At 33.2% G+C, this 27,310-nt stretch overlaps 1 protein-coding gene across 3 annotated transcripts in view; it reads left to right on the top strand.

Annotated features, from left to right (window-relative positions):
- The window catches only part of LOC128677292 (hypoxia-inducible factor 1-alpha-like), a 71,278-nt gene that overhangs the window by 22,915 nt on the left and 21,053 nt on the right, over positions 1 to 27,310 (top strand). For all 3 annotated transcript variants that reach the window (XM_053758028.2, XM_053758026.2, XM_053758027.2), the window contains exons 6-7: positions 1,455 to 1,561; positions 19,195 to 19,339. In XM_053758028.2, the coding sequence (XP_053614003.1) occupies positions 1,455 to 1,561; positions 19,195 to 19,339 (252 nt within the window). The remainder of the gene's footprint in view (positions 1 to 1,454; positions 1,562 to 19,194; positions 19,340 to 27,310) is intronic.

Genomic DNA, 27,310 nt, shown 5'->3' with positions numbered 1-27,310 from the left:
ATCACCTTCAAATGCATTGTAGGTTAAACACGATGTGATTTTGCGGTTTGTCGGTGATTTTGTACACAGTCGAAGATAATGGTACAAGTGTCATAGTGTATGTGTGATTTTCTGTGAAAGTGTTTGTTTTATTTCTAGGCTTTTTTGTTTGAGTGTTTTGTTCCTTCCGGGATATAGGATATGGCGGCTATTTTAAACCATGTAAGTCTTGATCCTAAATAATAATAATAATTTATGCAAATTAATATTTGCCTTTGTTTTCGTTTGGTATTCGGTATATTAAATAGTAGTTATAAATAGTGGTGGAAAAAGATTGTTGTAGGGTGAATTATTATAGGAAGTTTGGATAGGTCATTCAAGGTTAACAGTATAGAGACCGGTAAACATAACCTAAATTAAAGGAGTTTAGGTCACATTGAGAGTGACCTTTGTGAAAGTCTATGACTTCTATACGACATTTTAATAACGTCTTATTTGGAAAATAAGTAAAATAGAATGTGCAATAAGTACTAATGCTCCTAGTGAGCAAATAAGCATACGGGCTACCTGTTGGAAAGCAATTACTGAAATATGTAGTAGATAAGGATTGAGCATTTACATTGATAAAAGTATAAAGTGGATTTCTGCTAAAGTCCACTTTATACTTTTATCAATGTAAATATATATTAGGCATATATAGGCATTTTACTTAGCGGGTATGGACAGCTGGATCGAATACTTATATCATCATCATTGACAGCCTTTTCCCACTGCTGGAAATAGGACACTCTTAATGAACTTAAATAATAACGTATACTTGTCTTTTTTGGAAAGTGGTGAACCATTTGATGAGACTACTAGATGAGTCACAAACCAGTTGACCATTTTGAGGAACATTAACGAAAATATATGGATATAACCCTGAAGCGACTTGTGAAACGTCTAAATTGGCAAATAGATAAATATCGAAACTACTCAAAACAAGAAATTTTATTTTCTGTTTATTTCTTGTATAAGTTTAAATGTGGATGATGAAATTATAAACCCTTCTTTTGATATGCAAACAATTAGTGTTATCTCGTAATTTTGCTGTGTCATAATAATGAATGTCAATAATTGTTTATTCTTATTTTCTAGATAGTATTGTCTAATCCAGACCGTAGTACTATTCGTTGATACTTTCCATTTTTGAATTTTTCTCCAGATAACACTACTGATATAACAATTTGGACTTTGACACACTCAGTCACTCCAATTTCTAGCGCCTTTTATTAAAATTTCCATATTTTTGTATGCTGCACTATGCTATTGGCCAAACAAGCATACTTATGTGTTGAATAATGGTTAGCACACACCACAGCCCATGGCCATCAGCAACCCTATACGAGTTACCGATGCGTACCCTCCTATTTTAGCATACCAAAAATAATTTTACAAGTCAATGTATTTAACCTCAGTTTTTTTTATTGTTTCAGTTTGTTGAACACCTTAGGCTTCGAACCAGACGAAATGGTCGGTCGTTCACTATACGACTACCACCACGCTGCGGACAGTGCTTCGCTCGCTCAACACTTCAAATCATGTAAGTTATTATAATTTCAATCTTTTATTACACGTGAACCTCTTCGATATGCCACCCTGTCTCGGTCTCGTAAAATAGATGCTAGTGAACATACCCTAGCATATATTTTACGATACCATTTCAAAAATCATTGATGTAAACAAATATTATTTTTTGTAAATAAAAATAAAAAGCTGTCGACAGCGCCATCTATAATGGTGTGGCCAGTATTATTTATTTATTTGCTGATCACTAGTGCCCTCTAGTTATAAGTTACTAGTTATTAAATGAAGATGGCAGCACTTGTTATTTGTAGATACTTTTGGCGGAATTTTTAAAATTACAACCAAGTTTATTTTGTACAAAGTTGTGGTACTCTTATAATGGCAATGGTCCGAAAACCCTAAATCTTAAAACTATTGAATGTTTTAATTTATTAAACTTGCGTAAGAGCGCGTTCATAATATTTCTACGTTCTTCTAAGTTGATCCGACAACGGATGTCAACAAGATGGAAGATGACGCAGCGCGACTGAGCAATGGGAAGATCTTAGCCTTTTATTACAAATGATTAGAATTTTTTTAACTTTAACCAGTAGGACCATGGCTCCTGCTATTCAATGATTGCTTCTTGCCGATATAATTCTCTCTGGTTTATATTTATAAAATAAAATCACTTTGTTTACACAATCATGCCTTTGTTTAACCAGCTTTTTATTTCGAAGTGCTGCAATTGCTATTTTAACCTCCTTGGCTTCCCGCCACGCCGTATTCCCGAGTGGTGTCAAAGTGATTTTTCTAATTACAGTCACGTTATGCGACTTTATCTGTCTGATGTTACGTAACGCGTAAATGACCTACTGAAAGTTAACAATATAATGTAGAAAGTATTGGGTTGTTTTTGTTCTTACTAAAATGTAATATTAAAAAAAAATCAAATTTATTTACTTAAAATATTTTTGCAACAGATAAAATATATTTTATTTAACACTACGATGATAAGTTGCCAGTATTTTTAAAGAAAAATTTAACAGATTCTTTACAATTTCCCGCCAGGCCAGCACTCTTAACGTAAAAAAACATAACGAGATAAAATTATTTCCAACAGTGGAGTTTTTTTAGAAGTTCTTGTGGAAACTCTAGAGATAAAAATTTACTGTCTTGCGTAAATGGAAATATAGACAACGCACGTGTTATGCCGGCTACACACTACCGCCAAACTCCGACAGATGCCGACGCGAATTCATGAACATTGCGTAGTTTGTATGAGTGCTTTTATTTATCGCAATCAAAAACCAGCAATGATCGTGGAATTCGCCAAGTCGGCAATAGTCCGCGATAGTATGAAGCCGGTATTACGCATTCAGTGTGCCTTTATAACGTCTAGTATAAATTACATAAGTAATTTTTGCCTGAAGTTATGTCACTTAGCCCTAACTAACACTTGTGAAACACAGTTAAGGCTATCAGTTTCTTTATCTGCAAGCAGTGAAAGAGGGCTTAAGTTTTGGATATTGATATTGATAGAATTTATTATTCGACTATTTATCACGGAATACCTATTAGCCGACAGACATTGCTTGAAACAAGGAAAAACAAAACACAAATTTGAGTTCAAATTAAGTAAATACTTATTTCTTACTTTTTCTTTAGATATCTACAAAAACAAACTAGAAAATTTGACAATACAAAATTATATTCATGCTCCGTCCGTACTTGATGTAAATTATGTTCTTCAAGCATCGTTAACGTAAAGGCAACCTAAATGTTGCGTAACTTTGTCGCAGTAGAACGTACCATTTTTCGCTGTTAAGTCAAATTCAGCCTATTTGTTTTGATATTCGAGACACGTGCTCCATCCTTGCTCCTCCTCTGTGCCAGGGCTGTCAGCCCTTAGATGTTACATTAAGAATTATCTTAATGTAATATCTAAGAGCTGACAGTAGTATTAACTAATTATTAGAGTCTTAACATTGCCAATATATATTGTTAATTCACTACCCACAATTATAGTTTTGTGTGGGATTTTAGAATTAGGTCAATGCGTTGATGACCTCGGTGGCGCAGTGGTAAAGTTCTTGCCACTGAACTGAGAGGTCCCGGGTTCGATCCCCAGTCGGGTCATGATGGAAAATGATCTTTTTCTGATTGGCCCGGGTCTTGGATGTTTATCTATATATGTATTGGTTATAAAATATTATAGTATCGTTGAGTTAGTATCCCATAAAACAAGTCTCGAATCAAATCTCAATATGTGTGATTTGTCCCAGTATATTTATTTTATTTATTTTAATGAATGAGAATGTTAGAAAGTTTTATAGGTAATCGTTCATTTAATATTTTTGTTACTTATGGTTAATGGTTATGCTACAGGTTGAAAACTTGTCTAACGTTTCTAATAAAGTAAATTCGCTTAAAAACTGACTGAAAGAGAAATTGTTGACCTGCACTTGAACTCCGCGCTATCGTGTCGTATTCGACGTGCATTGCTGGTTTTTCCTTGCGGTTCAAGAAGCTGACGTACATACTACGCAAGGTACTTTCATTTGCGTCAGCATTTGTCTGAATTCGCCAATACTGTAGAGACCGCATGAAATAATCGTAGCTATAATTCATTGCTTGTTACTTTAGACCCCAATCCTAGGTAGTTTTAAAAAACAAAAGTTTGACATCCCTACTTGCAGTTAATACCGGCTTTAACCGGTAAGGACCGGTTCACGTGCTATATGTTTTATTAGGGCGGTTTTATTATGATTTTTTCCTCTCCATGAAGTTGCGGTGTATCTGAATAGAAGTAGGAATAATAAATAAAGTAATTCCTTAAGGAAATTTGAAATTCTTTTTAAATTATTCAGCTGATTTGAGTCGAATTACTTAAGTTTTCATACTTGGGAAAGTTAATTATATAGCTTGGAAGTTTCATTCTGAGAAATATTTTGATACTGAAGTTACTGAACTATTTAAATGTTTCATTAGATATCGCCGATGTTGTCTGTATTAAATAAAATCAATGCTGCAAAATAATATTACTTTTTTAGTTTTCGTTTATAAATAAATTGATAAAAGTATCATGGAGGCCTAGTGTGCGTGTTTGCATCCTCTTAAACCGTCTGTTCTAAATTAAAAACATATCCTTGGGTTATGAACAATAAGTTTGCCCAAGACCTTTATACCACAAGTACCCTTTAGCGCCCCCTGTTCGCCTTTGTAGCTACAAGGTATACGTCTATAAAATCCGTGTTAATATGTTATTTACGAGGATCTAATAAAAGTCAAGGCTTTGTATCCAATAAAGTAGATTACAGGAAGTGTGTGTTTATCCCTATTCGATCGGACGCGGGTCTTACTCGTGTTTAAATTTATTAATTGTTAATAAAATTGTTTAATCTACCAATTATTTTGAATATTAGTTCCGAAAAATATAAGGAAATACCCATTTTGTGTGAATTGTTTCTGTTATTATCGCACGAATTTGTTAAATCGTATTAAAAACTGTAATGTAAAAAAAAAACACGATGACATTCTCACATTTTTAGGAGGATTACGTACATACATTACATACTTATTATGTAAACATGTCTATGACGTATTTGTTAAAAAAAACATCATTACGTTGAAGTTAAAAACGACGTGTCTTTTTATAAGTTCATGTTTGTCAGCCAGACTAGACATGGGACTCGGCAATAACGCACATCAAAAATAGCATTTCTTTCTAAGAATGCCCAAGAAAAATAAAATTTATTTGGCATATTATTTAACTACATGTATACCTATTGTATATCTCCTTCGCCGCTTGTCCCGGTGAGAGCCCCCTTACTCCGATGCGCTCCGTCGTCTTCCATCACGTTGAAATCCGTCGCAACGCAACGCACAAATTGTATGGAGATTCGATGTACATCAACTCACGTTAGTGTCAAAATCTATATAGAAAACAACGGAGCCGTGGTGGTTAATTCTAAGGCGGGGCGTGGGTTCGATTCGATTACTTTTTCAAAATTGTGATAAAAACTTGCAATGATAGATTTGTTATTACTTTTGTTGATACTATTAAAGGAAATTTATTCAGATTGCGACGTCGTAGAGTCGGGGGTATCCCAATTACGTCATTACTTGGAATCTCGTGATGGAGGAAAAGTTTGGCAATCGCATATTAAATGTATGCATTTATTAAGTTCTAACTAATTTTATATATTTCAAAAATTATGAAAATATACTTTAATGCTAATAAAATTTGGAATCAAGATAAAAATCGGTTCAAAATTATAGGAGTAATTAAATAGGAAATTAAAGGTTATTTTACTTGTTTGTTTATTTGAAGTCTTAAGAGTCTATAGATATCGGATCTGGGAACTTTTAGGTTAACTAGGTTAGTATTAACTAGGTTATGTTACCCTCTGTTCTATAAAGACCAATTTGTATAACTATTGTTCAGTTGTTATGAAGAATTAATTGAAGTAACAACAAATGTGTGAATATTAACTATTCCTTTTATGATGTATTCTCATCAAGCAAAAAAATAATGCATTTGAAAACACAACAAACAGCGGAAACGATTACGAATAATAATAGTTTGTTTGATGACCTGGCAATTTTTTCATGAACCAACAATCCAAAAAATCCCTGCGATATTTACTTGCAATTACAAGCAATTTCTCCAAAACCTTGTATTTGAAGTAGATATATAGATATAACATTTATTTGTTAAAGACAAGTAAATGGTAAATGTTCCGAAAAGGGTTTATGTTGCTGCCGATTGCGTGATCGAGTCATAAAGGGGAAACGAGACGACGACTACGATACGATCGTCTGATTGCACCTTTACTGATGGCGAATTAACTCGATATTGCTCGAATGGCTCCGAATGTCTTATTTGCCACTTTATTGTGGCAATTGGGAATTACGGCATTTTGAATATTTATGTATTCACTATAGCCTCTGTTTGCGGCTTCGCTTGTTTTTATATCTCAAGGGAGTCGGTACATTGGTTTGGATAGGAATTAATAATAGTGCTATGCCAACTCAGTGTATTCCAATATGTATAAGTACTGACTCTTGCGCACATCTTTTAAAGATAGGATAGCGCAATGTCACAATTGATTTGAAACTTGATCTCTTGGGTACAACCTTCATTCTCCTAGGAGTTTCATCATCATCTGATCTGATTACGAACTGCTCAGTTTGGAATTCTATTTGATATTTCCCGAATCGAACAATTTAGGGATCTTCTTGAGCTTGCTTGTAATCTCTAAACCTTATTTTCGCTTGCTATTGTAATTTCAGCTTGACACAAAATGTATTTTCTCCAATACTCCTGCGATTTAACAAGCTATATTCGCGACAATTTATATAAGCGAGCAATAATTTTTTTTTATTATATTACTGTAGTGAAAAATAGTCCTCCAGGGTATTTTCACGACATGCTGAGCAGAACCATTACGTTGTAATATTAAGAATGTGCCCCAAAGGCGCGTAATTTTATTGCGAAACGATATAGGTTATTAAAATTTATAATGAAAAAAATAACCCCTAATTTATACCTTTTGTATCTTGTTACACATCGTTACAGATTTAAAATATTACTATATTACAAGATATAATTCAATTTACCAATCAACTAAGTTTATCGTTCGCTAGCTGTAGTTGTATTGTGAATTTGTGACTGTGAATTGAATTGTAACCACACAAATTAGCAAACATAAACCTCTATATTATTTTAAAATCGTTCAATAAAATCTCATATAAAATACTGTTCACATTGTCACGCAAATAGCTACCTGTTGCAAAGGGGGCAAACCTCTAAAACATTTAAAACTTTTTACTTTGATGATCGTGCCAAAATAAACGCGATAAAAATGCTGAAAATAAAATTTGCTCAATTGACATAATGATGTCAAGTGCCGCTTGCCCTGTGTCCTGTAATAAAGTTAATTTTGCTAACTTGTTTGCGCGTTTTACATACATGCGTCATCTCTTTCTCAGTTTGTGTATTAAACCAAATCTGCTAAATGCAAGACCGACGACGGACTTACCCAATTATCGATTGGTTGAATACTATTAACTCTCCGAATTACGTGAACACGGCGTAAATTATAAGTTATGCTTGGTTATACGAATTTCAATCAATCAATTTAAGAACGAGGTTCTTGTCGATGGAGTATTTTCCAATCTGCACTGTTTCCTGTCACAGATTTTACCTCCCAATACAATATTTGTTTCAGCCGATTTTAGTATTTATAACAAAACGTATAAGTGACAGTTTTAAATGTTAAATCTGCTGTAAAATGCTGAAAAGAGGTAACATTTCGTTGAATAATAATTTAGCGTTAAAGCAGTGCGGGTCGTAAAACGCGTGGGTGCTTTTGTGACTCGTAAAGTATGGAATTTTCATATCGCTCAGAACTCTCATGTAAAAGGCAGGATTTTTTTTCTGATGAAACTGAAATTATACTATGCTTCTGGGTTATGAATGTTAAAAATTATGGTAGCTAGCATTAGGAAGCGGTTTTAGGCTCTCTTTATTTTGTCTACACCTGAGTTCCGGACATCCGTACATGCATGTAACATTAAAAAAAAACGATCCTTCATTGTCCGGATCTAGTTATACTTATGTTAGTTTCTAAATATAAAAAAAATATGTTTTTGCAATGCAAGATATGAATTGTCTTAATATTGTTTAACATAATTATATCTTGAAATTAATTTGCATGTATCAAATCAGCTGTCTAAAGCCCACTTACCTACATTATTCAATATTTCCAATGACATTTCTCGTATAAATGTACGTGGAAAACCAACCAAGCGAAAAGGGGAATCGTTGAAATAAGACGAAAGGTTGATTCGAGAATACATAATGAGAATTTAAATTATTTGTCTGTTCAATATCTGTCTATGTTGTTGTAGAGGTTATATTTTAAAACCCTCTGCCAGAGCAATAGCTAATATTTTTAGTTTTGTTTCACATGATTATAGTTTTAAAGACTTCGACGTGTTCCTAATAGATGTTACATACTGCCTTTGCCAGCTCCACACTGTCGCCGAACTCAGACACATGCCGATGGGAATGCGTGAACATTGCGCACTTAGTATGAGTGCTTTTATTTACCGCAATTAAAAACCAGCAATTTATACCGAATACACTAAAGTTTGGTAAACTGTTCGACGACAGTGTGGAGCCGGCATTAGATCGAGAAGTTGGTATGGTAGGAAGGATGGCCTTTGCGTAGTTTTAACACAATAATAGATAAGAAAATGAATAATGTCATAGGAATATTGTGCTTTCTTCAGTCGTTGAGCGTCTGAGTTCAGGCGCCGCGTATTAACATGCGTAAATGGTAAATTATATCCAGTAGTGTTATAGCACACCTAAACTACCTATTTCAAAGAGTGTACACATGTTCATACAACTATTTTCAATCGCAACAGCGTGTTACTGATATCTTAAATAATAAAAACAATCATTCGGAAGTCACATGCCTCACGCGTGATTTCAAGAAACACGCGATTTTTATCTAATACCAGTATCTTTGTTACAAAAGTATCTTTATCTATATAGTTTATTTATCTATAATTTACCTATATAGGTAGTAGTAACGGTGTTTTTTTTTAAATTACTTATCATAAACTTTTGAAACGTTATGTGTATTTAATTTTATGATTCCCTTGCATACTGACAAAAATGATTTTCCATAATTAACTTATTGCTTAGTCTACTTTGCAAGAACTCCACTATTTAGATACTGTGTTAAATGGATATTGGTGACAACAGATGTGCTATCGCGGGCTGATTAACGAATGTTTTACTTTCTGGTCGAATTTATAGGTCGGCCTATAAATTCGACCAGAAAGTAAAACATATACTAAAAACAATACAAAACTCTATTTTTTTTTCGTTTTTATAAGAAAACACAACAAAATTTGCCATATCAATAGAGTAACCTATAAATAAATCCTTGTTTTCAGAGCAACACGTTGTTTATTTAAAATCAAATAGTTCAAAACAAATTATCTTATAAACATACGAATGGTCCATATTAATTTGTCAATACAATAATTTTCGGTGTCCATTCGGATACATGTGTAATAAAGTCCACCACACACGTAAGTGAAACAGCTGATAACAAAAACGTAAACATAATGCGAGGATTGTGAAGATAGAAATGTGCACGCATCGATCACGGCAACGGTTGCCTTGAACTTGACAGCATGGAAACGAAAATACGTATACGTGAATGAGTCACCGACTCCGACGCAATTTTATATTCATTGGCGGCGCATAAACAAGTTCCTATTTCTATTAGAGTTTTAACGAATACGGAATGAATAAAGTTTATAATTTAAGGTGATTGATTATTGAGGAATTTTGTCAAACAAGAGACACGCTGAAATAAGAGTTTCTACAACTAAAAGCAACAATCTGAATCAGAATAAATGTCTAATATCATTTATACGTTTTAGTGGTCTAAGTCTCCATATAATTTTGGTATTCTTTAGCAAAGCATCCAAAACTGGTAGTTCCATACATGGCGCGACCAACAAAATCTTCAGATATGTTAATACTATTAGAACAAGTGGTAACTAGATCGGGATTTAAAATATATTTATTGGTTTCAATGAATATGGCAAACATAAATAAAACAGCTCGAGCTGCTATTTTAACTTCATAATCGACTCCTATCTTACCGTAGCAGCAGATGAATAAGACAATATTGACATTTTCTCTGTCTAACTCAGCCGAATGGAAATCCAGCACGAAATTCAATTTGATAAGGCTGCCCGCAGTATTAAGGAAAATGGATTTGAGCTTTTTTGAGCGAAATCGTCCAACCTTGTGATATGCGTGTGTATTTTGGCATACTAACAGCTGTCAAATGAAAACATGCCGGTATTAGAGCAGACCTTCGGGCAATGTGGAGAGGTCGAGGCGAGGCAGCGACAAAAATATACCTCTTGGTTTATGTCCCATAATATTAACACTTTTGTTAGTTTCATCGAGAATTCTTTCTACTAGTTATTAGTCATATCTGTGTTGTCCACCATAGACATCTTTTTATTTTGAGTTCTTTTTCTTTTTTTGTTAAATGTGACTACAGCAAAGCCTCAAGGTATCACATCTTGTAACTATTTATAATTAGTACATCACTCATCAGATACTAGCACTTCAGATACATTCTTGTTTTTCAATAAGCTCGACTTTTGTAATAATTATCTAGCAACCATCTTCGTAAATCCCCTAAAGAATTGAATGCATCGGTAACAGTCCATAGTTTGCAAGAGCAAACTTTTATAATATGAAGATAACGTTAGAACATTCAATAAAAAAATCAAACTTTTCGGTATTTTGTGATACCAAACCATAAATTTTCATTTACATTCTTTAGGTTTAAATTTTCATTTACATTCTTTAGGTTTAAAGCCCCATTCCCGGAGATTCGCAGCGAACACTCAATTTTTACTCCCGACTAGGGTTGCCAATGTTGTCAACTTTTTATCTAAACATGTATCGATCTTATTTCACTGTCTGTTCAAAGCGAGGCAACCCTACTTCCAATTTTAAAAGCGTTATTGGTTATGATAACGCGGCCTCCAGTATATGAGATCTGATAACTGCGTGCTTCCACTGCAAATGGAATATATTAAATTCTAATAACCAAATATCCGAGTTTCCTATTACGCAACACGTTCTCGTAGGAAATTCTAAGACCGCATCGGTTTTATGGTTTGGTTTTTCAGATGTTAAAAGTATTTTAATGTGATTTTAACTAGTATCTTTAATAGTTTGCTCCGGTTTCTCATTCATTTCTGAAAATGAAATAAAAATTACTCAGCAGCTTATTGCTTTCTGTCTATACATTTGGCAATAATTGAAACAGATTTTTTAAGCTATCGCAGTAATCTAAAGAAATAGACACAAACAGTAGAAAATAATATTATAAAAATCAAATAATATTATAAGTTTTTGCATTTTATAAATCTGTTTTATCAAGGAACCTTTATGAGCAATTTACAATTTTAGTCAACATGGAAAGGCCTCTCTAATATTGTACGTGTTCAAACATCGCAATGTCGCATTACTACATTCCTGGGACGGGTACAAGCGGGATTATTCAAATAAAGTAGATCCTTTCTTAGACCTTCGATGTACAATGGAATCCCACGATATACCAAACCAACCTAAGTCATATCAATAAAACATCAATTTCACATAGGTTGATATTGAATTGATTGAAAGATCGTCTTTATTGCTGGCTTATGGAGGCTTTTGTAGGAGCTCAAAGGCGCTATGGATAGCACGCTCGGCCTATAATAGTGGCGGTTAAGACACTCGCAACAGTCGGTCATTGGGTGGGTGACCAAAAATGAGCTCATCCGTGCTTCGGAAGGAATGGTAAGCCGTTGTTCCCGGATGTATTTGCAGTCGTTAAAACCCGCTAATCGACAATAGACCCGTGTGGTGGTGGGTCATGGCTACTACTTCTTATCCTTCCATAAGGAAAGCCTTTCTCAGCAGTGGGCACGTTTAAATGGCTGTTGATGATTGCCGGCTTGGTGGTTTTTGCTTGGTTAACTTTACGTATAGCTTATCTGCTGTCTCGTATCTTACTTCTAGCGGCATTTTATACCACATTCATTGTCATTAGTTATTTAATCAGTTCACGTCGTCGTCTCGCTCGTAAAACACCCAATTTTCTTTATTTATACTTCTGAAGCTTTGAACAATATTCCTACAGAATTCGTAAGCGTTAATCTTATTTTTTATGTAACTATCGCATTGCTATATCTTGGCTAGGTGTAATAATATAAAGTAGAAATTTTTAACGTCTCATAAAATTCTTGATCCAAGATATCACGATGTTAAGAAGTGCAAAATAGAAATTTCATTTAAATATTTGTAATGTAATCGAAAAGAGAAAATAAGGATTAATTAAAGAACAAGCAATATTTTACATTAAAGCTTACCACATAAATTGCTATTGGGATAAAGGAGAAGTCACGCGTATGCCTAATTATCCCGTTTTAATTACATTCTATCCGTGCAACCGACAGTTTTCTTATTTTGCAATATATTCGCATTGAATTAAAATTAGTATTATCTGGATATACACTAAGTGGAGAATTTGTGATGATTATAACCTGGATAGGTTTATATTTTTCTGCTAATTTTCTGCTTTAACACATTAGGGGTTTGTTAACAATACCACCTGAGATATAAAATCACTAAAGTCTACAGCAAGTCCTTTAATCCTCTGAAAATCGGCTAGAACAAAACATATAGTAAAGCCAATAATGTTGAAATTTGTAGAACGTTACGGTATGAAATTAATAGCACAAAATAGTGAGCAGATATACCCCGTTTCAGTTGATCTAATAGTACTATATCCTCGTTCATCACATGATATACCACCCATTTTAGCTCCTTAATCTAATAGTTATTGCGGTTGTGTCTCATTCGGCGGTAACAAGCGAATTTTACGATCGTCCGAAATAGTGTCGCCATCTCGGCTCTAGTCACGTGACCCCGTGGTTCCAGATTTTTCTAGAAATCGAAAGATATCTCAGACGTCCACTTTTACGACATTTGTAGAGCTCTCGAGAGGTTTCATTGCTTTTGTATTTTTTTTATCTTTCCCTTGAATACAAAGCTACAGTAATATCTCGCTCTCTTTCTCTCTGAGCGTATTCCCAGTTACGTCCTTAGCCGGTGAGCGTTGAAGTTTCGGGACCGCTACGAAGCTCCAGTAATATAATAATACTAGATGTTGCCTGTGGGAATTTTGAGAATAAATATAGCCTATAGTAATCTTGGTTAATGTACCTTTCTAATAGTGAAAGAATTTTTGTTTTTGAAGTCTGCTCGGTAGTTTCTGAGATTACCCGCCTCAAACATACAAACTCACAAACTCTTACCTCTATAATAATAGTATACATTAACACCTATACAACAAAAGGGAAAATATATTTAGATCATATTTAATTAAGTACTTAGAATAATTAATGTCATCAATAGACATAAACAGTGAAACATTTCTTACTAACAAAATATTGAATGCCAAAAGTTAAAATAAATGCCTATGAAATTTCCTGTCTCATTCTATTTACGTAAGTCTTAAACAATTGTCATTTGTAATGTCAATTCTATTCCAATTCATATTAATTGAGGCGATTGAACTTTCCCATGGACAAATTTGTTCAGCGGATCTCCTCTGAATATAAATTTACATTTCTTCGACTTCTGTGGCTTTTGCTTTTAATACTGTCATTTTATTTCTTAAGTATTCGTTTATATCTACAAAACCCTATCTCTAGAAAATCCTATGAAACAATTTCTATATCCTCGCAGAAATTTTTATTCTTGATATTTTAACTTTCTTAGTTTTTCTCAAATGTATTTTGTAACTTGTTGACTTTTCTCACAAGAATACAATTCCTGACTTTGGAAGTTGTCCAATTTGTTACTCAAACACGATAGCTTCAACTTATTTAATTGCTGTTTTATCTGTAAGTTCTGACGTAGAACTTATCATTAGTATCTTGAAGAAAAAACTGCCTTGTTGATTAAATTTGTGCATCGTCGATTCTATCTGGTATAATCTTATTAAGCTCTGCATATTTTTCACTCCATTGTGTGATATTAGTTATCTTATCATTGATTTAACACGCTTAACTGATTAATAAATGCGTAATCGAAGGTGAATCGTGAATCGAAGACCCTAGAAACTATGAAATCAATAAAGTTAGTCAGCTTAATTTTGATCCTTTTTAAACCCCCCCGACGCAAACATAATGAAGAAAACTTCCTAGTTTTCTTCAAAATATATAACCAAGTTATACAAATTGGTTTGATTTAAGTTTGTACCATAAGTTTTATGCCTTCAGTTCGAAAATCCAAGGGCACGGATCAATCAGAATGAGCGTATCATCTGCCACGACATTCTCTGATATCTTTTTTATGCTACAAAGGGTCTCCGGTTATTGACACGACGATATTCTGTATTCAGATGTAGGTTTACGACAGCATCCAAAAATCTAGTTATCCCTCACTCTAATACATTATGTAGTGTTTTGTCTGAACTAGATTTTAAACAAGTGCTTCAGTTTTTTTATACTCCAGAGGCTACACACCATATTTGCATTATAAACATCAGTCAACAAACTAGGTACCGTGATGAATAGATAGAACCTCCCTTGGCATTATACTAATAAAGCTAAGAAAGCGTGGTTACTATTTTAGTAATTACGATAATTTTCATCAACAAAAAGTATTAGAAAACGTAAAAGCTTTTACGTAATTGTTACAGAGGAAAATGTTCGTCTTTTCCCAAACTAATTCTTGAGTATGTAACTTGCAGTTATTAGCTTCGCATAAGTTATTATCATTGACCTACCAGTGCTTTTTAGACTAATATGTCACTCGAAAAATATAGCTTTATTATGTACTAGCTTTTGCTCGCGGCTTCGCCCGCGTGAATTTTATGTTATATATATATATATATATATATATATATATAGATTTTAATTGGGTGACATTTTAGGAAACATTTTCTAATTTGCATTAAGATGCGAGATGCGATTTAAAACAATTCTAGACCACCGAAATGGCGTGACTCGATTACGCTTTGTAATGAACATAAACCCTGTTAAGTGTTATAGCTAAACCTTTCTAGGAGACCAGTGGTTTATTACTTATTGTATTGATTGAAGCATTAGGTCAAATGTCAACGGCCTGTGAATACTACGACATGGGAAAAGCATCATTTTTCCTTTTATTTTAAAAAAACTATAGAATGAAAGGTAGATTATGAATTCACTTCCTCCTTTTCTTCACCATTCATTTCATCCAGTATTATTACTGAAGATCAATAATTGACTAAGATTTTAAATAAGAAGGTGTTGTAACAGATCAGATAAAATGATTGCGCGTGTGAATGGGCTGATAGGAAAGTGATATTTGGAGAGGATTGTGTTCGAGAATGCGACTGTAATCAGGATAATAGGGAGAAAGTGATATTTCCAGTAGAGAATTTGTAATATATTCTATAGTTGTATCATCCTGATTATTATAATCCTATCTCATACATTTTTGTTTTTATATAATTTCTGAACTTACCCCGATAGTAAGTAATTACGATTTATTCTCTTGTTTATCTCTCTGTTGCTAACCGAGCTGTTGGCACGGCGCCAACTATTCGCATTTAATTGAGCCGAACTAAAGTGGTCGTGGACATACTGTCATTTTTTTTGCAAGTCTTCCCAATCATCAAATTGGTTCATAAACACATACATCATACGTGGCATCAAAACGTCCTGTGTAATGCGTACGCCCTTGTCCCTAAATTGACCTTTGACTCTGTTGTTATTTGGAGCTAAGATCTAATGTACTTTTGGTGTAGCAACGACATCAATTGCTTTTTTTTGATACGGGTCATTTTGAAATTGTCATTTAATATATTTTCTCACCCGTCGAATGCCCTTATTGTGCCAATGTGGTACATTTCCGAGACCCATATCATGTCTTGTTTATTTTGTTTCTGTTCCCTTTTTTTGGTCCACTGATAACGGACCGGACCCTTTATCTTTTTTCGCGTGACTCCTTGGCGTTGGCATTTCGACTTAGTTTCTTTACTGGTTCAGAGCACGCTAGTGCTACCTCAAGCACTAACATATAGAGGGTATCGAACGATAGTTAACGTAAGTACTTTACACTTGTTAAATTTAACGCGGGGCTTTTTAATCTTATACTAATACAGATGCTAATAGGTTTTGTATTTATTTGGTCTTGAAACATGTTGGTGTCATAAAATGTTTCCTAGCTGCGCCCCGAAGCTCTGTATCCATAAGTATTTTGGGATAAAAGTATGAGCTATTGCAGATTATACGCCGCCTGTGTACCAATTTTCATAAAAATCCGCTACACGAGGATAGACAAAATTAACAAAATTTTAAATTGCACTGTAATAAATGGGAAACTTTCTAGATACTCGTATATTTTTATCTTCATACAATTTGTATAAAAAATTCTAATGATCCTCGCGCTTATCTTGTTAATAAAAGCTATCACGTGCCCAATCACGTTACTTTAACTTCAATTATTGCCAATAGTTTTCTTATCACAATAAATAATTAACTTTTCATGAAATAAACATGATTTATATCAATATACGTAAACAATGTTATTACTATACTTTATTTGCGTTGTTTATTATACAATATTTGCGTTGTTAACTTTTAGTGCACGTGACGTTTGACGTCTATATCATTGCTAGATAGTTACTTAAATATTTTAATTTACATACTGTATATCATTATAAAAGGCGTCAAATCTCCCCTTCCCCCCTCCCCTCCCATTTTCTATTGGTATTAGAAGAAGAAACCTATATTAATAAATGGAATCTACACTAAAACTAGTAAACGCAAATCGTCACAATTTCATGAGCTGTTGTTGTTGGTTGTTTGTTTGTAATAGCTTTAATGTAAGAACATAAGTAGGTACATAGATAACAATAAATACAAGAAAGATACATGTATAACGGCGGACTCATCCCATATGTTGGTATGTCATACTGTCAACTGGCGATAGGTTGAGTATATTTTATTTATATTTTTGGTGCCTGGGGTCTTAAAATATATCATAAATGTCGGGTATTCTGTTAGGCTCTGATTTCGCTTTTGATATTTAATTAATTCTTGCCGATTCGTTTACTTCGATTAGCAATCCTTTCCGGCGTTCCTTTTGTAACAGTGATTATTCGTTTACAAACCTTGATTATTTTGTATTTCCATTCTAAATATAGGTAACATTTCTATTTAGGTCGACTCTAACTAAATAAACATTATTATTTAAAATATACCTATAAATTAAACCATGACTTTGCCCCAACATATTTGAAAATCTCAAAAAATGCCCGTTTTGGTCAACTAGTTTTTTTGAGCTTGTATACTCCGTCTTCCTGGCATATACATACATACATGTAAAATTTGTGAATAAAAAGTCATCAGTAAGAGATAATAATTCGGTATCAATAGAAATACTAATAGTTCTATTGAATGAAAAACCATTTAAGTATACAAATAAATATGTCCTTCTCCGATACCACGACAAATGGCGAATTATCTTGTCCCTTCGGATTAACTGTTATATGAATACTCTCATCAATATAAATCTCTACTATTGAATGTCGCCGACATTGAGTTACTTTATAACTTGATTATATTATATATGCTTTTAACTCGATAAGGATACCATATATTGTATAATTATTTTGTCAAAGACATGTTTTATTTTGTCTTACGTGCGGACTTACCTAACTTTGCCAATTTTTATCTCTTCACTGATCTTCTACTGTTTTCGTACCTACTTTGATTTTATAATTTTTTTGTCATTGTCATTCCACTGCAATTTTGCCTTTCGAACTTCGTTCTATTGCCATTAATCACATACAAACTTGTAATGTTCATTTGGAAGCCATCCCTTGCTAATAATGTTATCAAAACTGTGAATTAGTTTCGAACTTGTTCTGTATCAAGATCAATGTTGGCTTGTATTTTACATTTACATTGTTGCGATCTGTTGATCTAACTGTAGCTGTACGTACACAATGTTCTTACAATCTGAAAGGAGTAATTAGTTTAACAAATCAATCTCCCATATCATTTCCTTTGTTTCGTCAAAAATCATTTTGATAAGATTATGGCCGAATCATATTAAAAACTATTATGCATTTACTTAAATACCTATACCATATTTCACTATATAATATATTCATCATATTTTTAAAATAGTTTTCAGGCCTACCTATTGTTGCAAACTTTAACGTACCTACTTAATTTAATTTTATCATGTGCGAAAGGTGAGATATTTCTCCAAATGACGTTCATCTATCAAAAACCCCAGCTGAGAAAAGGAAAAATTGTCTAACAAATGTCCAATACTCCCTTACTCCCTCAGATCCCATCTTTTGAAGCTGCGCGGTGTGATAAAGTATTTCCTACTCAATTTCTCGACCTATTTGAACAGGCGACTTTCGGGAGTTGGGAGTTAACCAGTAAATACTCGAGTAATTTGTTCCTTCGCTACACGACTCCCGTCTTTATTTATTTAAGCAGTGCAGCCTTGATGAGGTTCTCGTTTAAGTGTAGTGAAAATCAAGAAACTTTGTGATTACTACTGATGTGTATTCTTATGTCTTTTTTAATATTAACTGACATAAAGATGTTATCTGAAGATCTATAATTTTGTGATAGTTTCGAATATTTAATGATCTTCCCAATAAATTGTGATTCCTATCAAAATTCCGAATTCATTCACTTTAATTATTTCCATTCATAACTTTTTATAGTACTGTGTGATTATAAAAGGTTCCGGTAATAAACAGATCACCAGTATCAGTTATAGTATAAACAAGGTTTAAAAATACATGTCGATTTCTGTAAATATAAATATTATCACTGGACCCGGAAGTGTTAGTTGCTATCGAGATGTCCAGGGGTCACAACATTGATTGTAGCTGAAATTTGTTATAAGCCTTATTCTAACTATGTAGTTTCTAACTATAGTATATATGTATAGGACTGTGGAAGTATTACAGATTTCCGTATTGTCATTGTATTATTTATGATATCGGTATGAGCACTTTTTAATATATTTTTCTTTTTCTTCAGTGTTCTCAAAAGGACAATGCGAAACCGGTCAGTACCGTTTCCTGGCAAAGAAGGGTGGCTTCGCTTGGGTCCAAACCCAGGCCACTCTCATCACCGACAAGCAACAGAAGCCAATCAGCGTAGTCTGCGTCAACTATGTCATAAGGTAGGCCTAGATTGTAAGAACCGAAATTATCGCGAGTGATTGTGTTTATGCCTTTGTTGGCAATTCATGTATTTTAACCTGGATCAATAGACGTATTTAAATGACAAGGTAAGTTTCTTTTTTATTACTTTACTCTTTTGTATTTTATTTATGAATGTTAATTACCCGTTGGTCTGTAAGTTTGATTTCAAATCGTTTCACATGGTGTCGCTTCAAATTTGTCGTACTGTGGGCCCTCTATTTATATTTAAATAGCCATACCATTGTTATGATCTCTTCAGTTGACATAAGTATTAATTATTGTGTGATATAATTTAAATATATTTTTGAAGAAAATTACTCTAAATTACCTTTGATCGTCCTGTTCACCTGGCTCTAGATAAAAAATTAAATTCGTCGTGAATTTCATGTAAAATACGTCATTTTGTCGCTTTGTTTTCGGAAAATTACACACAAAACTCATCAATTCAACCACCATCATTTTCGTTTCGAGCCAACCAAAACTGAAGATTGATATCTCTAAGGAAAGATCATTGGAGTGAAAAAATCCTTGTTGAATTACATTAGAAGCAACGTGGACTTTTTTCGTGTAAAATAATATCCTTGTCAGACACCTTGATCTTAGTGAATGTAAAATCGAAGCTGTTATAATGGACGTGCCAATAACGAAGGTGAAAACTCTTTTAATCGCCTCTTGTGGCTTACGTAGCTTCATCTACTCAACTCTGTATTACAGTTTCAACTACTTCCAAGAATTTAAAGACTTCAAGACGTACCTATCTCAAATTTTGTTACTGATTTGAAATTTTTTAAATGTGGGTTATACAATAGTTTGTTTGCCAAAACCCGAAATGTATCATTGTGTCGTATTCGTAGTAAACTATAAATATTCCCTTCCTGAATCTATTAACAGAAAATAAATAAACTTTTCAAAATACGCAATTTAGATGATGTTCTGTAAATTATTTTTAAAAACTTAAATGATTTTCGGTGTCACAACAAAGAGAATGTAATTAACTGTTTTACTAATGTTATTATTAATACCTATCTACACAAGATTATCTTGTATAAAATAAGTACTTAGATAGGGTCGGTGCTGTTGTTGTCTGTTACATAATGTGTGATAGTCATCGTTGTTTGTCGATGTCTAGATGTCAAGGGCGCTGCTTTGGCTACTTTAACTGCTGCCATTGAGCTGATCCATTGACACAATTTTTTATCGTTCGTGTAACGAAACTCGAGTACCATATTTTATATTGAAAATAAAATAAATCGTAAATTATCGTATTATTTACTTTTAACAGTTTATTAATTGGTTTTTGAGATAAATACTTCTTTTTAGCAGCAATTTTGACTTTACATTGAAGTTACAGTCACATAGATATTTAATTTCGTAATTTAAAATTTTGATTATTAGATAATTGATAATTCAAAACGTTATTTGTAATATTTGCAAAGATTTGATTTGAAAACCATCAAAATTTCAATCGTTACCAGTTGTTCCTAAATAACTTTCGAGACACTTTAAGGATAGGTATACCTTTTTAATTTCTGTTGACTATAATATGAAACATATTTATGAAGATTGAAAATTCGTCCTTAAATTTAAATCATAGTATTGTCATTCTTGTATAAATTTTTTGGTGCAAAAAATAATATAACTCGATAGCAAAATACCTACCACATAGCACCATTATAACTTTTGCATTTATTTATAGTTACTATATAAATAAAAACAAATAAGACAGCGGGTTTAATTAATAAATAAGAGATTTTTTTTTCGAAGCTTATATATATATATATTGGACACAAATACATCTGAATTTGAAGGGCTCGCGCGATTAATTTGATTGAGAATAGAACAACAAACTGTCACATGACTCCTTCGAGTCAGATCTATTATTGAACTTTATAGTTTGTTATAAATCGCGTAGCACAGACGTCGAGAATACTTTTCCTCCCTTCCAAATGACGTTGACATTTTATTATATTTTTACGATGCCATTCCACTCTGCTATAAGTTCGCACTCAAGCCGTTTTCATCACAAATAAGAATAATGTTTTATTAGACGTAGCTCTAAGCCTTAGACTTCATGATATCTTACTTACTAATTTAATTTGAAACGTTTTGACGTACGCTTACAGATGCAAGATACTCAATCGCGCTTATTTAGCCAAAACAGTAATTACAAGAAATACGATTCAGTTGAGAAATACTGTCACTCACACTATCCGCAGAACTAGACATAGGTCTGTCTCTCGAAGCTCGCCGCTAGAATTTTATGAGTGATCGTCGATTACAGCGTTTCATCGAGAAGAATATGATGAATTTGTCATGGATAGGATACTATTTTTAACCCAAATATTACAAGTGAGCGGAACCGCGGCGTGAAATTAACATCTATCACATTGCGGTTTGGTTGTCGTTGCATCACAGTGGCGCACTGTCATTGTTTATCTGTGTATACTGCAAGTCGACTCGATGGTGAGAAGTGAAAAGCAAACCATCACTTCACCCTCTGAAGCTAAGTTTCTCGAATGAGCCGCGCTCGTTCGTAAATCTTTCCCTATTGTTTCCGATTTCGCACGAAAGTTCAAGGGCATATTCATCATTCGGCTGGTTTGTCTCCCTTCCATCCAATTACATGAAATGTGAACTATAAACCAGGAATGACATTTTGTCCAAGTTCAGATTAAACTTTTGGAACCTATAATTTAATTCGAGAATTAAAATGAAATGTCAAGGTATATTGAAATTGCAACCGCATCTCATATAGAAATTTTAATTTTCATGTTTCATAGACTATGATGTGACGCTCATGCGTCGTTTGTTTGGACTATTTATGACGTGATTGGCCTTCTCATTGTTAATTACTAATTTTGCAAGAAAATTCTTAATTAGTCCGAACATGTGAGTGACTGCCTGGGTCACGTTTATCTTGCTAGATTTTAAGTTATTTTTATAATAAGTATAAAAAAATATTGCTATACAGCGCCATGCAAGTGCGGTTAATTAGTTTTTATTTAGGGTCAAGTTTTTATTTATCTGATATATTTTGTTTATTTCCTCACTTCTTTTTGATAAGAAGCTGTTATCATATTTCCAATTTATAGCGTAACAATTTTTCATAACTGATAATAAGTTGTTAAGTCAAAAGTATATATTTATCCCATGATTACACAAAACAACTTTGTGGTTATATTTTCATTCCTGATTAAAACTCATACATCAGCACTTATTAATTAGCCGAACTACTATTCCAATTATTCTATCGCATATTATGTTTGGACACTTCTCAGAAAATATCAGTGTATATATCCAAATAAAGTAGCTATGTTCAGCGATATAATAACAGTATTTCTATTTTCTTTTGTATCTACCAGTATCTTAGTCCTTGCAAATCGCATATTTTTCTCACATTGTGTAATTGTAATTTCGCTAGTTAATCAGCAATTCATATTACTGCCTCTAAACCAACTAGAAAAGCGTCAAGTTATTGAGCAAAATCATATTACTGCCTCTAAACCAACTAGAAAAGCGTCAAGTTATTGAGCAAAATCATATTACTGCCTCTAAACCAACTAGAAAAGCGTCAAGTTATTGAGCAAAATCATATTACTGCCTCTAAACCAACTAGAAAAGCATCAAGTTATTGAGCAAAATCATATTACTGCCTCTAAACCAACTAGAAAAGCGTCAAGTTATTGAGCAAAATCATATTACTGCCTCTAAACCAACTAGAAAAGCGTCAAGTTATTGAGCAAAATCATATTACTGCCTCTAAACCAACTAGAAAAGCGTCAAGTTATTGAGCAAAAGCGATATATAAAATGTCAGCCGAAGCCGTGTTTTCACACACATACAACATGTGGACATAAAATTTACAAAGTAGCAGATCCTCTAAGTTATACCGAAAAAGTTGTATCCTTCGCACATGCGCAAGTTTTATTTGTCGGCTTTGTGGCTGCCATTTCATCAGAGAATTGTGTCAGCAAATATTTTATGAGCTTTGGGTCTGGCGTTATACTTCGTCTCTAATTTATTTGGTACTCGACAATCATCCTCTGATTTAAAAAATATGAAAGCAATTCTTTACTTGTATTTTTTTCATTTCGATTTTTGTGATTTTCTTATGATTATAGTACAAAATAAACTATACGACAAAATTTTGAGGAAACCATATAGTTAACTAGCTTTTTTTCTTGGTAGGGTAATAATTATGTTAAAGTCGCTGAAAGCAAAGTCTATGTCTTGACGTTCCTATCTTACAGCACTTCTAATACATTGATCTAATTTATCTGTTGCACTAACTTGTTAACCGTTTCAATTAAAGTGATGTTAATGGTAATTGAAGACTTGATTCTGAATGCATTTATACCGTCGGTATGTAATATACCAATAATATTTCATTTAGTGCTCGGGAGAGTTCAATCGATCAATATGTTCGTTTGGATAAAAGATGATGATGAAGGTACATAAGAAGGTGTTATATTTAATATAAAATATGCCTTTTATTTATATACATTTTATATCTTCCGGTGGTATGCAAAATTACAATAAGTTTAGTTGAATCAATTATTAAATTAACTCATTATATATTACATTAGTTCAGTAGTTTAATCGAAGCACTATGAGTATCTAGTTATATACGTACCGGGGGGCTTGGCTTCCGTTGGAAAATCGGGATAAAATTAACACTATGTCACTCAGGAATGATCGTTTTTATGGTGTCCTTATCAGCATCTTCATAGATAGGTTCTATTTTTCGACTACATGATCGGCGTTCATGTCCGACGCACATTTTTCGAAAACTCTGTTTTTTTAATTACGTTACTCCTATCAGCTTACAAACAACTTTCGATAAGCTCTTCAGCGTTGATCCAGGGCTTAGCAAAAGTTCAACATTATTTAATTTACAAGCTTCCCTAAGTAAAAAAATACCTAAATTTGCAGTTGTTTGTTTAGGTTGAATGTTAATAAGCTTGCGTTGATGTTAAATTCTTTCGGTACACCTTTGTTGGCTGCAATTCATTAGGAAGTTTATTACTGTCCGGAAAATATACTATACATTTTAGCTAAAATATAAGTCATCTGTATGCCGTGTAAAATTCCTATAGGATTTTAAATCGGAAATATGTGTTTATACATATGTTCTATTGCGCGAATTTTATCTAATGACTATTGTAAACATCATAACGCATTCGCGTTAACGTTTGAAGAAAATCCTATTAGTACAATACACGAACAAACAAACAGTTATCTTGACATTTATCTATTGAAGTCCTTCAAAATCGCCCTTTTGAAAAAGTGTTGACTATTCAATGTGTGGTACCGTCACAGTTTACATTACAAAATATTAAATGTGTCTTACAGTATAGTTTATTTATTGGTATTTGCTGATGTCAAGCCCCACATGTTGCTTAGCGTACCTAGATAGGTATGCTGCAGTGAAGGGTACGATCCAGATGAATATTGTATTAATATGTTTACTGCCTGAGGGTTGTATGATACACGAATGTATAATATATTTGCTAAATATTCAGCACGGCATAATGTATAATTTTGTTTTCAGATGATATAACGGTCACCTGGATTTAGGTCGATCATATGAATCATAAACAGTACTATAGAAGACCACTTTGCACGCTTTGGACTTTAAACAACATTTGCTAGTTCCACTTTAGACATTACAATTTACATAAAATGATCTTTAGAAGATGTTACGATTCAATATTTAAATTGTATTGTAATATCACATCATACGCTTCCTTTCTTACTTAATACAGAACAGACATGCCAATGTAGCATGATTGTGCTATTCATTTATGTCTAAGGTCTGAGAGCAAAATCATGCTGACCCATCAGTAAATATTACATCACATCTGGTCAGAATTCAGATGAATTTCTAAAATATAGACGACACCAACACTAAACAAGTGAGTTATAAAACATAACGCTATAAATATAGTTAAATATATAGAGTTTTTTAAGTAATAGATGCTGTAAAAATTAATTGAATAGAATGGACTGAAGTAATAAATGAGACTTGAACAAGACCTTATCAGGAGGTACCTACACCGCACACCTGACTGCGATCACGCCATCGTGACATACACAGCCATTTCGTTTCACACATGTGGGTCATTGCAACCAGTGCATTGAAAAGGGCGCGCCTCGATACATGATCAGTTTTAATTATAGGTCTGTTGTACTTTATAATATAACTACAATGCTATTTCCATAAATTAAAATCCTGTATTACTGATACATACAATTTTTGAAACAACTCTGCTTGTATGTAACGCAATTCTTATTTATAACTCTGAATTTGGTTCAAGTATTGAAAAATTTTAAAATCATAATATTTTATGTTCGGCGGTGAAAAAATACGTTTGAGAAAACAATAGCAACGATTGTAATAATGGTTTTGTAATGCAGATATTTAAATTATTTTGTGCGAATGTAGAATAGTCTTCGACGTCGCAAGTCCATATACTAAAGTTATTTACTATAGAAAACGAATTAGGTTTCAAATAACAATTACCGAAATAATCTTGAAAATCAGAAACGAAAAGTTGAATAATTTTTTAATCATTTCTATTCAATGAAACTTGACCACAAGCATCTCGGTAATATAACTAAATTTGTAGCACCTACTCAGCCAAAAAAGGGTCTTCTTAAATCATTGAGTTTTAATGAAATCCTCTATACTAAGTAACCACTTACGCTTGAAATAACACATTCAAAATTCTCTTCAACGTATAATAATTTCCACTCCGGACGTTCAGTCACCTATTCCAAACCTATTTCATTATCTATTATCATCTTCATCTTATATATATTATTCATCTTCTGTGTTTGTTATTTTTGGTTATAATCCATCAATACCGAATCAGTTAATATTGTCGACATTCAATTCAATTGTTATTGTTTTTTTTTTTTACAACTAACGTTAGTTTGTCATTTCATAGCGATTGCTTTGATCCTAGACTAGTATTTATTTATCTTATCGTCATGTGGTTTAAATGGACAATAAAACTGATATTACAGCAATAAATGGAAAAATTTAAGTGTAGCAGCATCTATCAATGATACCGTCACTTTATCGTTAAAATTTAACAAAACGACATTGAACATCAGAACTAGGGATTTACGTATAGTTTCCTATTTTTTATAAATACGAGTATGTATATACCGATACCGAAATCATGTACTATAGGTATACTTGCTTATTATAGCACTACTATGTTCTTGAATTTCATCGCTCCGCACAGTTCGCATTTTCATTCACTTATGCAACTTTGGACGAATGCACTCCCACCACCCCTTTCCTCCCAGGTCATTCAACCCTCCTTGCAGTTCCAATTCAACTCTAGTAGCGCAGACTCGTTTCACTTTGAAGAACACGTGGGTGTAATTATTCTCTTGTTTTGGCGATTGTACCACATCAAGTATTTTTACGCTTCAGTTCACATTCACCCGAAACATTTTAACAGTTGCTTTTGTAGAAATTTATTTAATTTCATCAATATGTGTTCATCCCTGAAGTTTCAGTCACCTGTGAAAGAATTTTCCAGTTTCAGTATATACCTGTGTCACATAAAATATGTGAACATACAATGCTCTTCCAAGGCCTTTCATTTTAGATACAAAAAAACTGAATCTTCGGTCTTCATTGTTAGATGATTGCTGTTGTGAGCCTGGGTTAATGACGTCAATACGAATTGGACATTGCACGTGGCTGTAAATTTGTAATAGACTAACTGCCTTGGGGCAGCCGTATCGCGGCCTTGGGATCTTTTAACGTTATTTGGTACATAGCTAGTATTATGTACATATATTATTTCTTGAACATCGTCTAAAATATCTGCCTGTTCGGTGATAATATTTAATTCACCCAAAATTGAATTTCCCTATCTCCAAGATTAATCTCTTTTCAATAATTCTCCTACGAATAAAATCGTTGATAT

Source organism: Plodia interpunctella, chromosome 17 (genome assembly GCF_027563975.2).
Source record: "Plodia interpunctella isolate USDA-ARS_2022_Savannah chromosome 17, ilPloInte3.2, whole genome shotgun sequence".
In the NCBI taxonomy this organism is placed as follows: Eukaryota; Metazoa; Arthropoda; class Insecta; order Lepidoptera; family Pyralidae; genus Plodia; species Plodia interpunctella.
The sequence above is the reverse complement of the archived record's forward strand: the minus strand, read 5'-3'. Positions and strand labels throughout refer to the sequence as shown.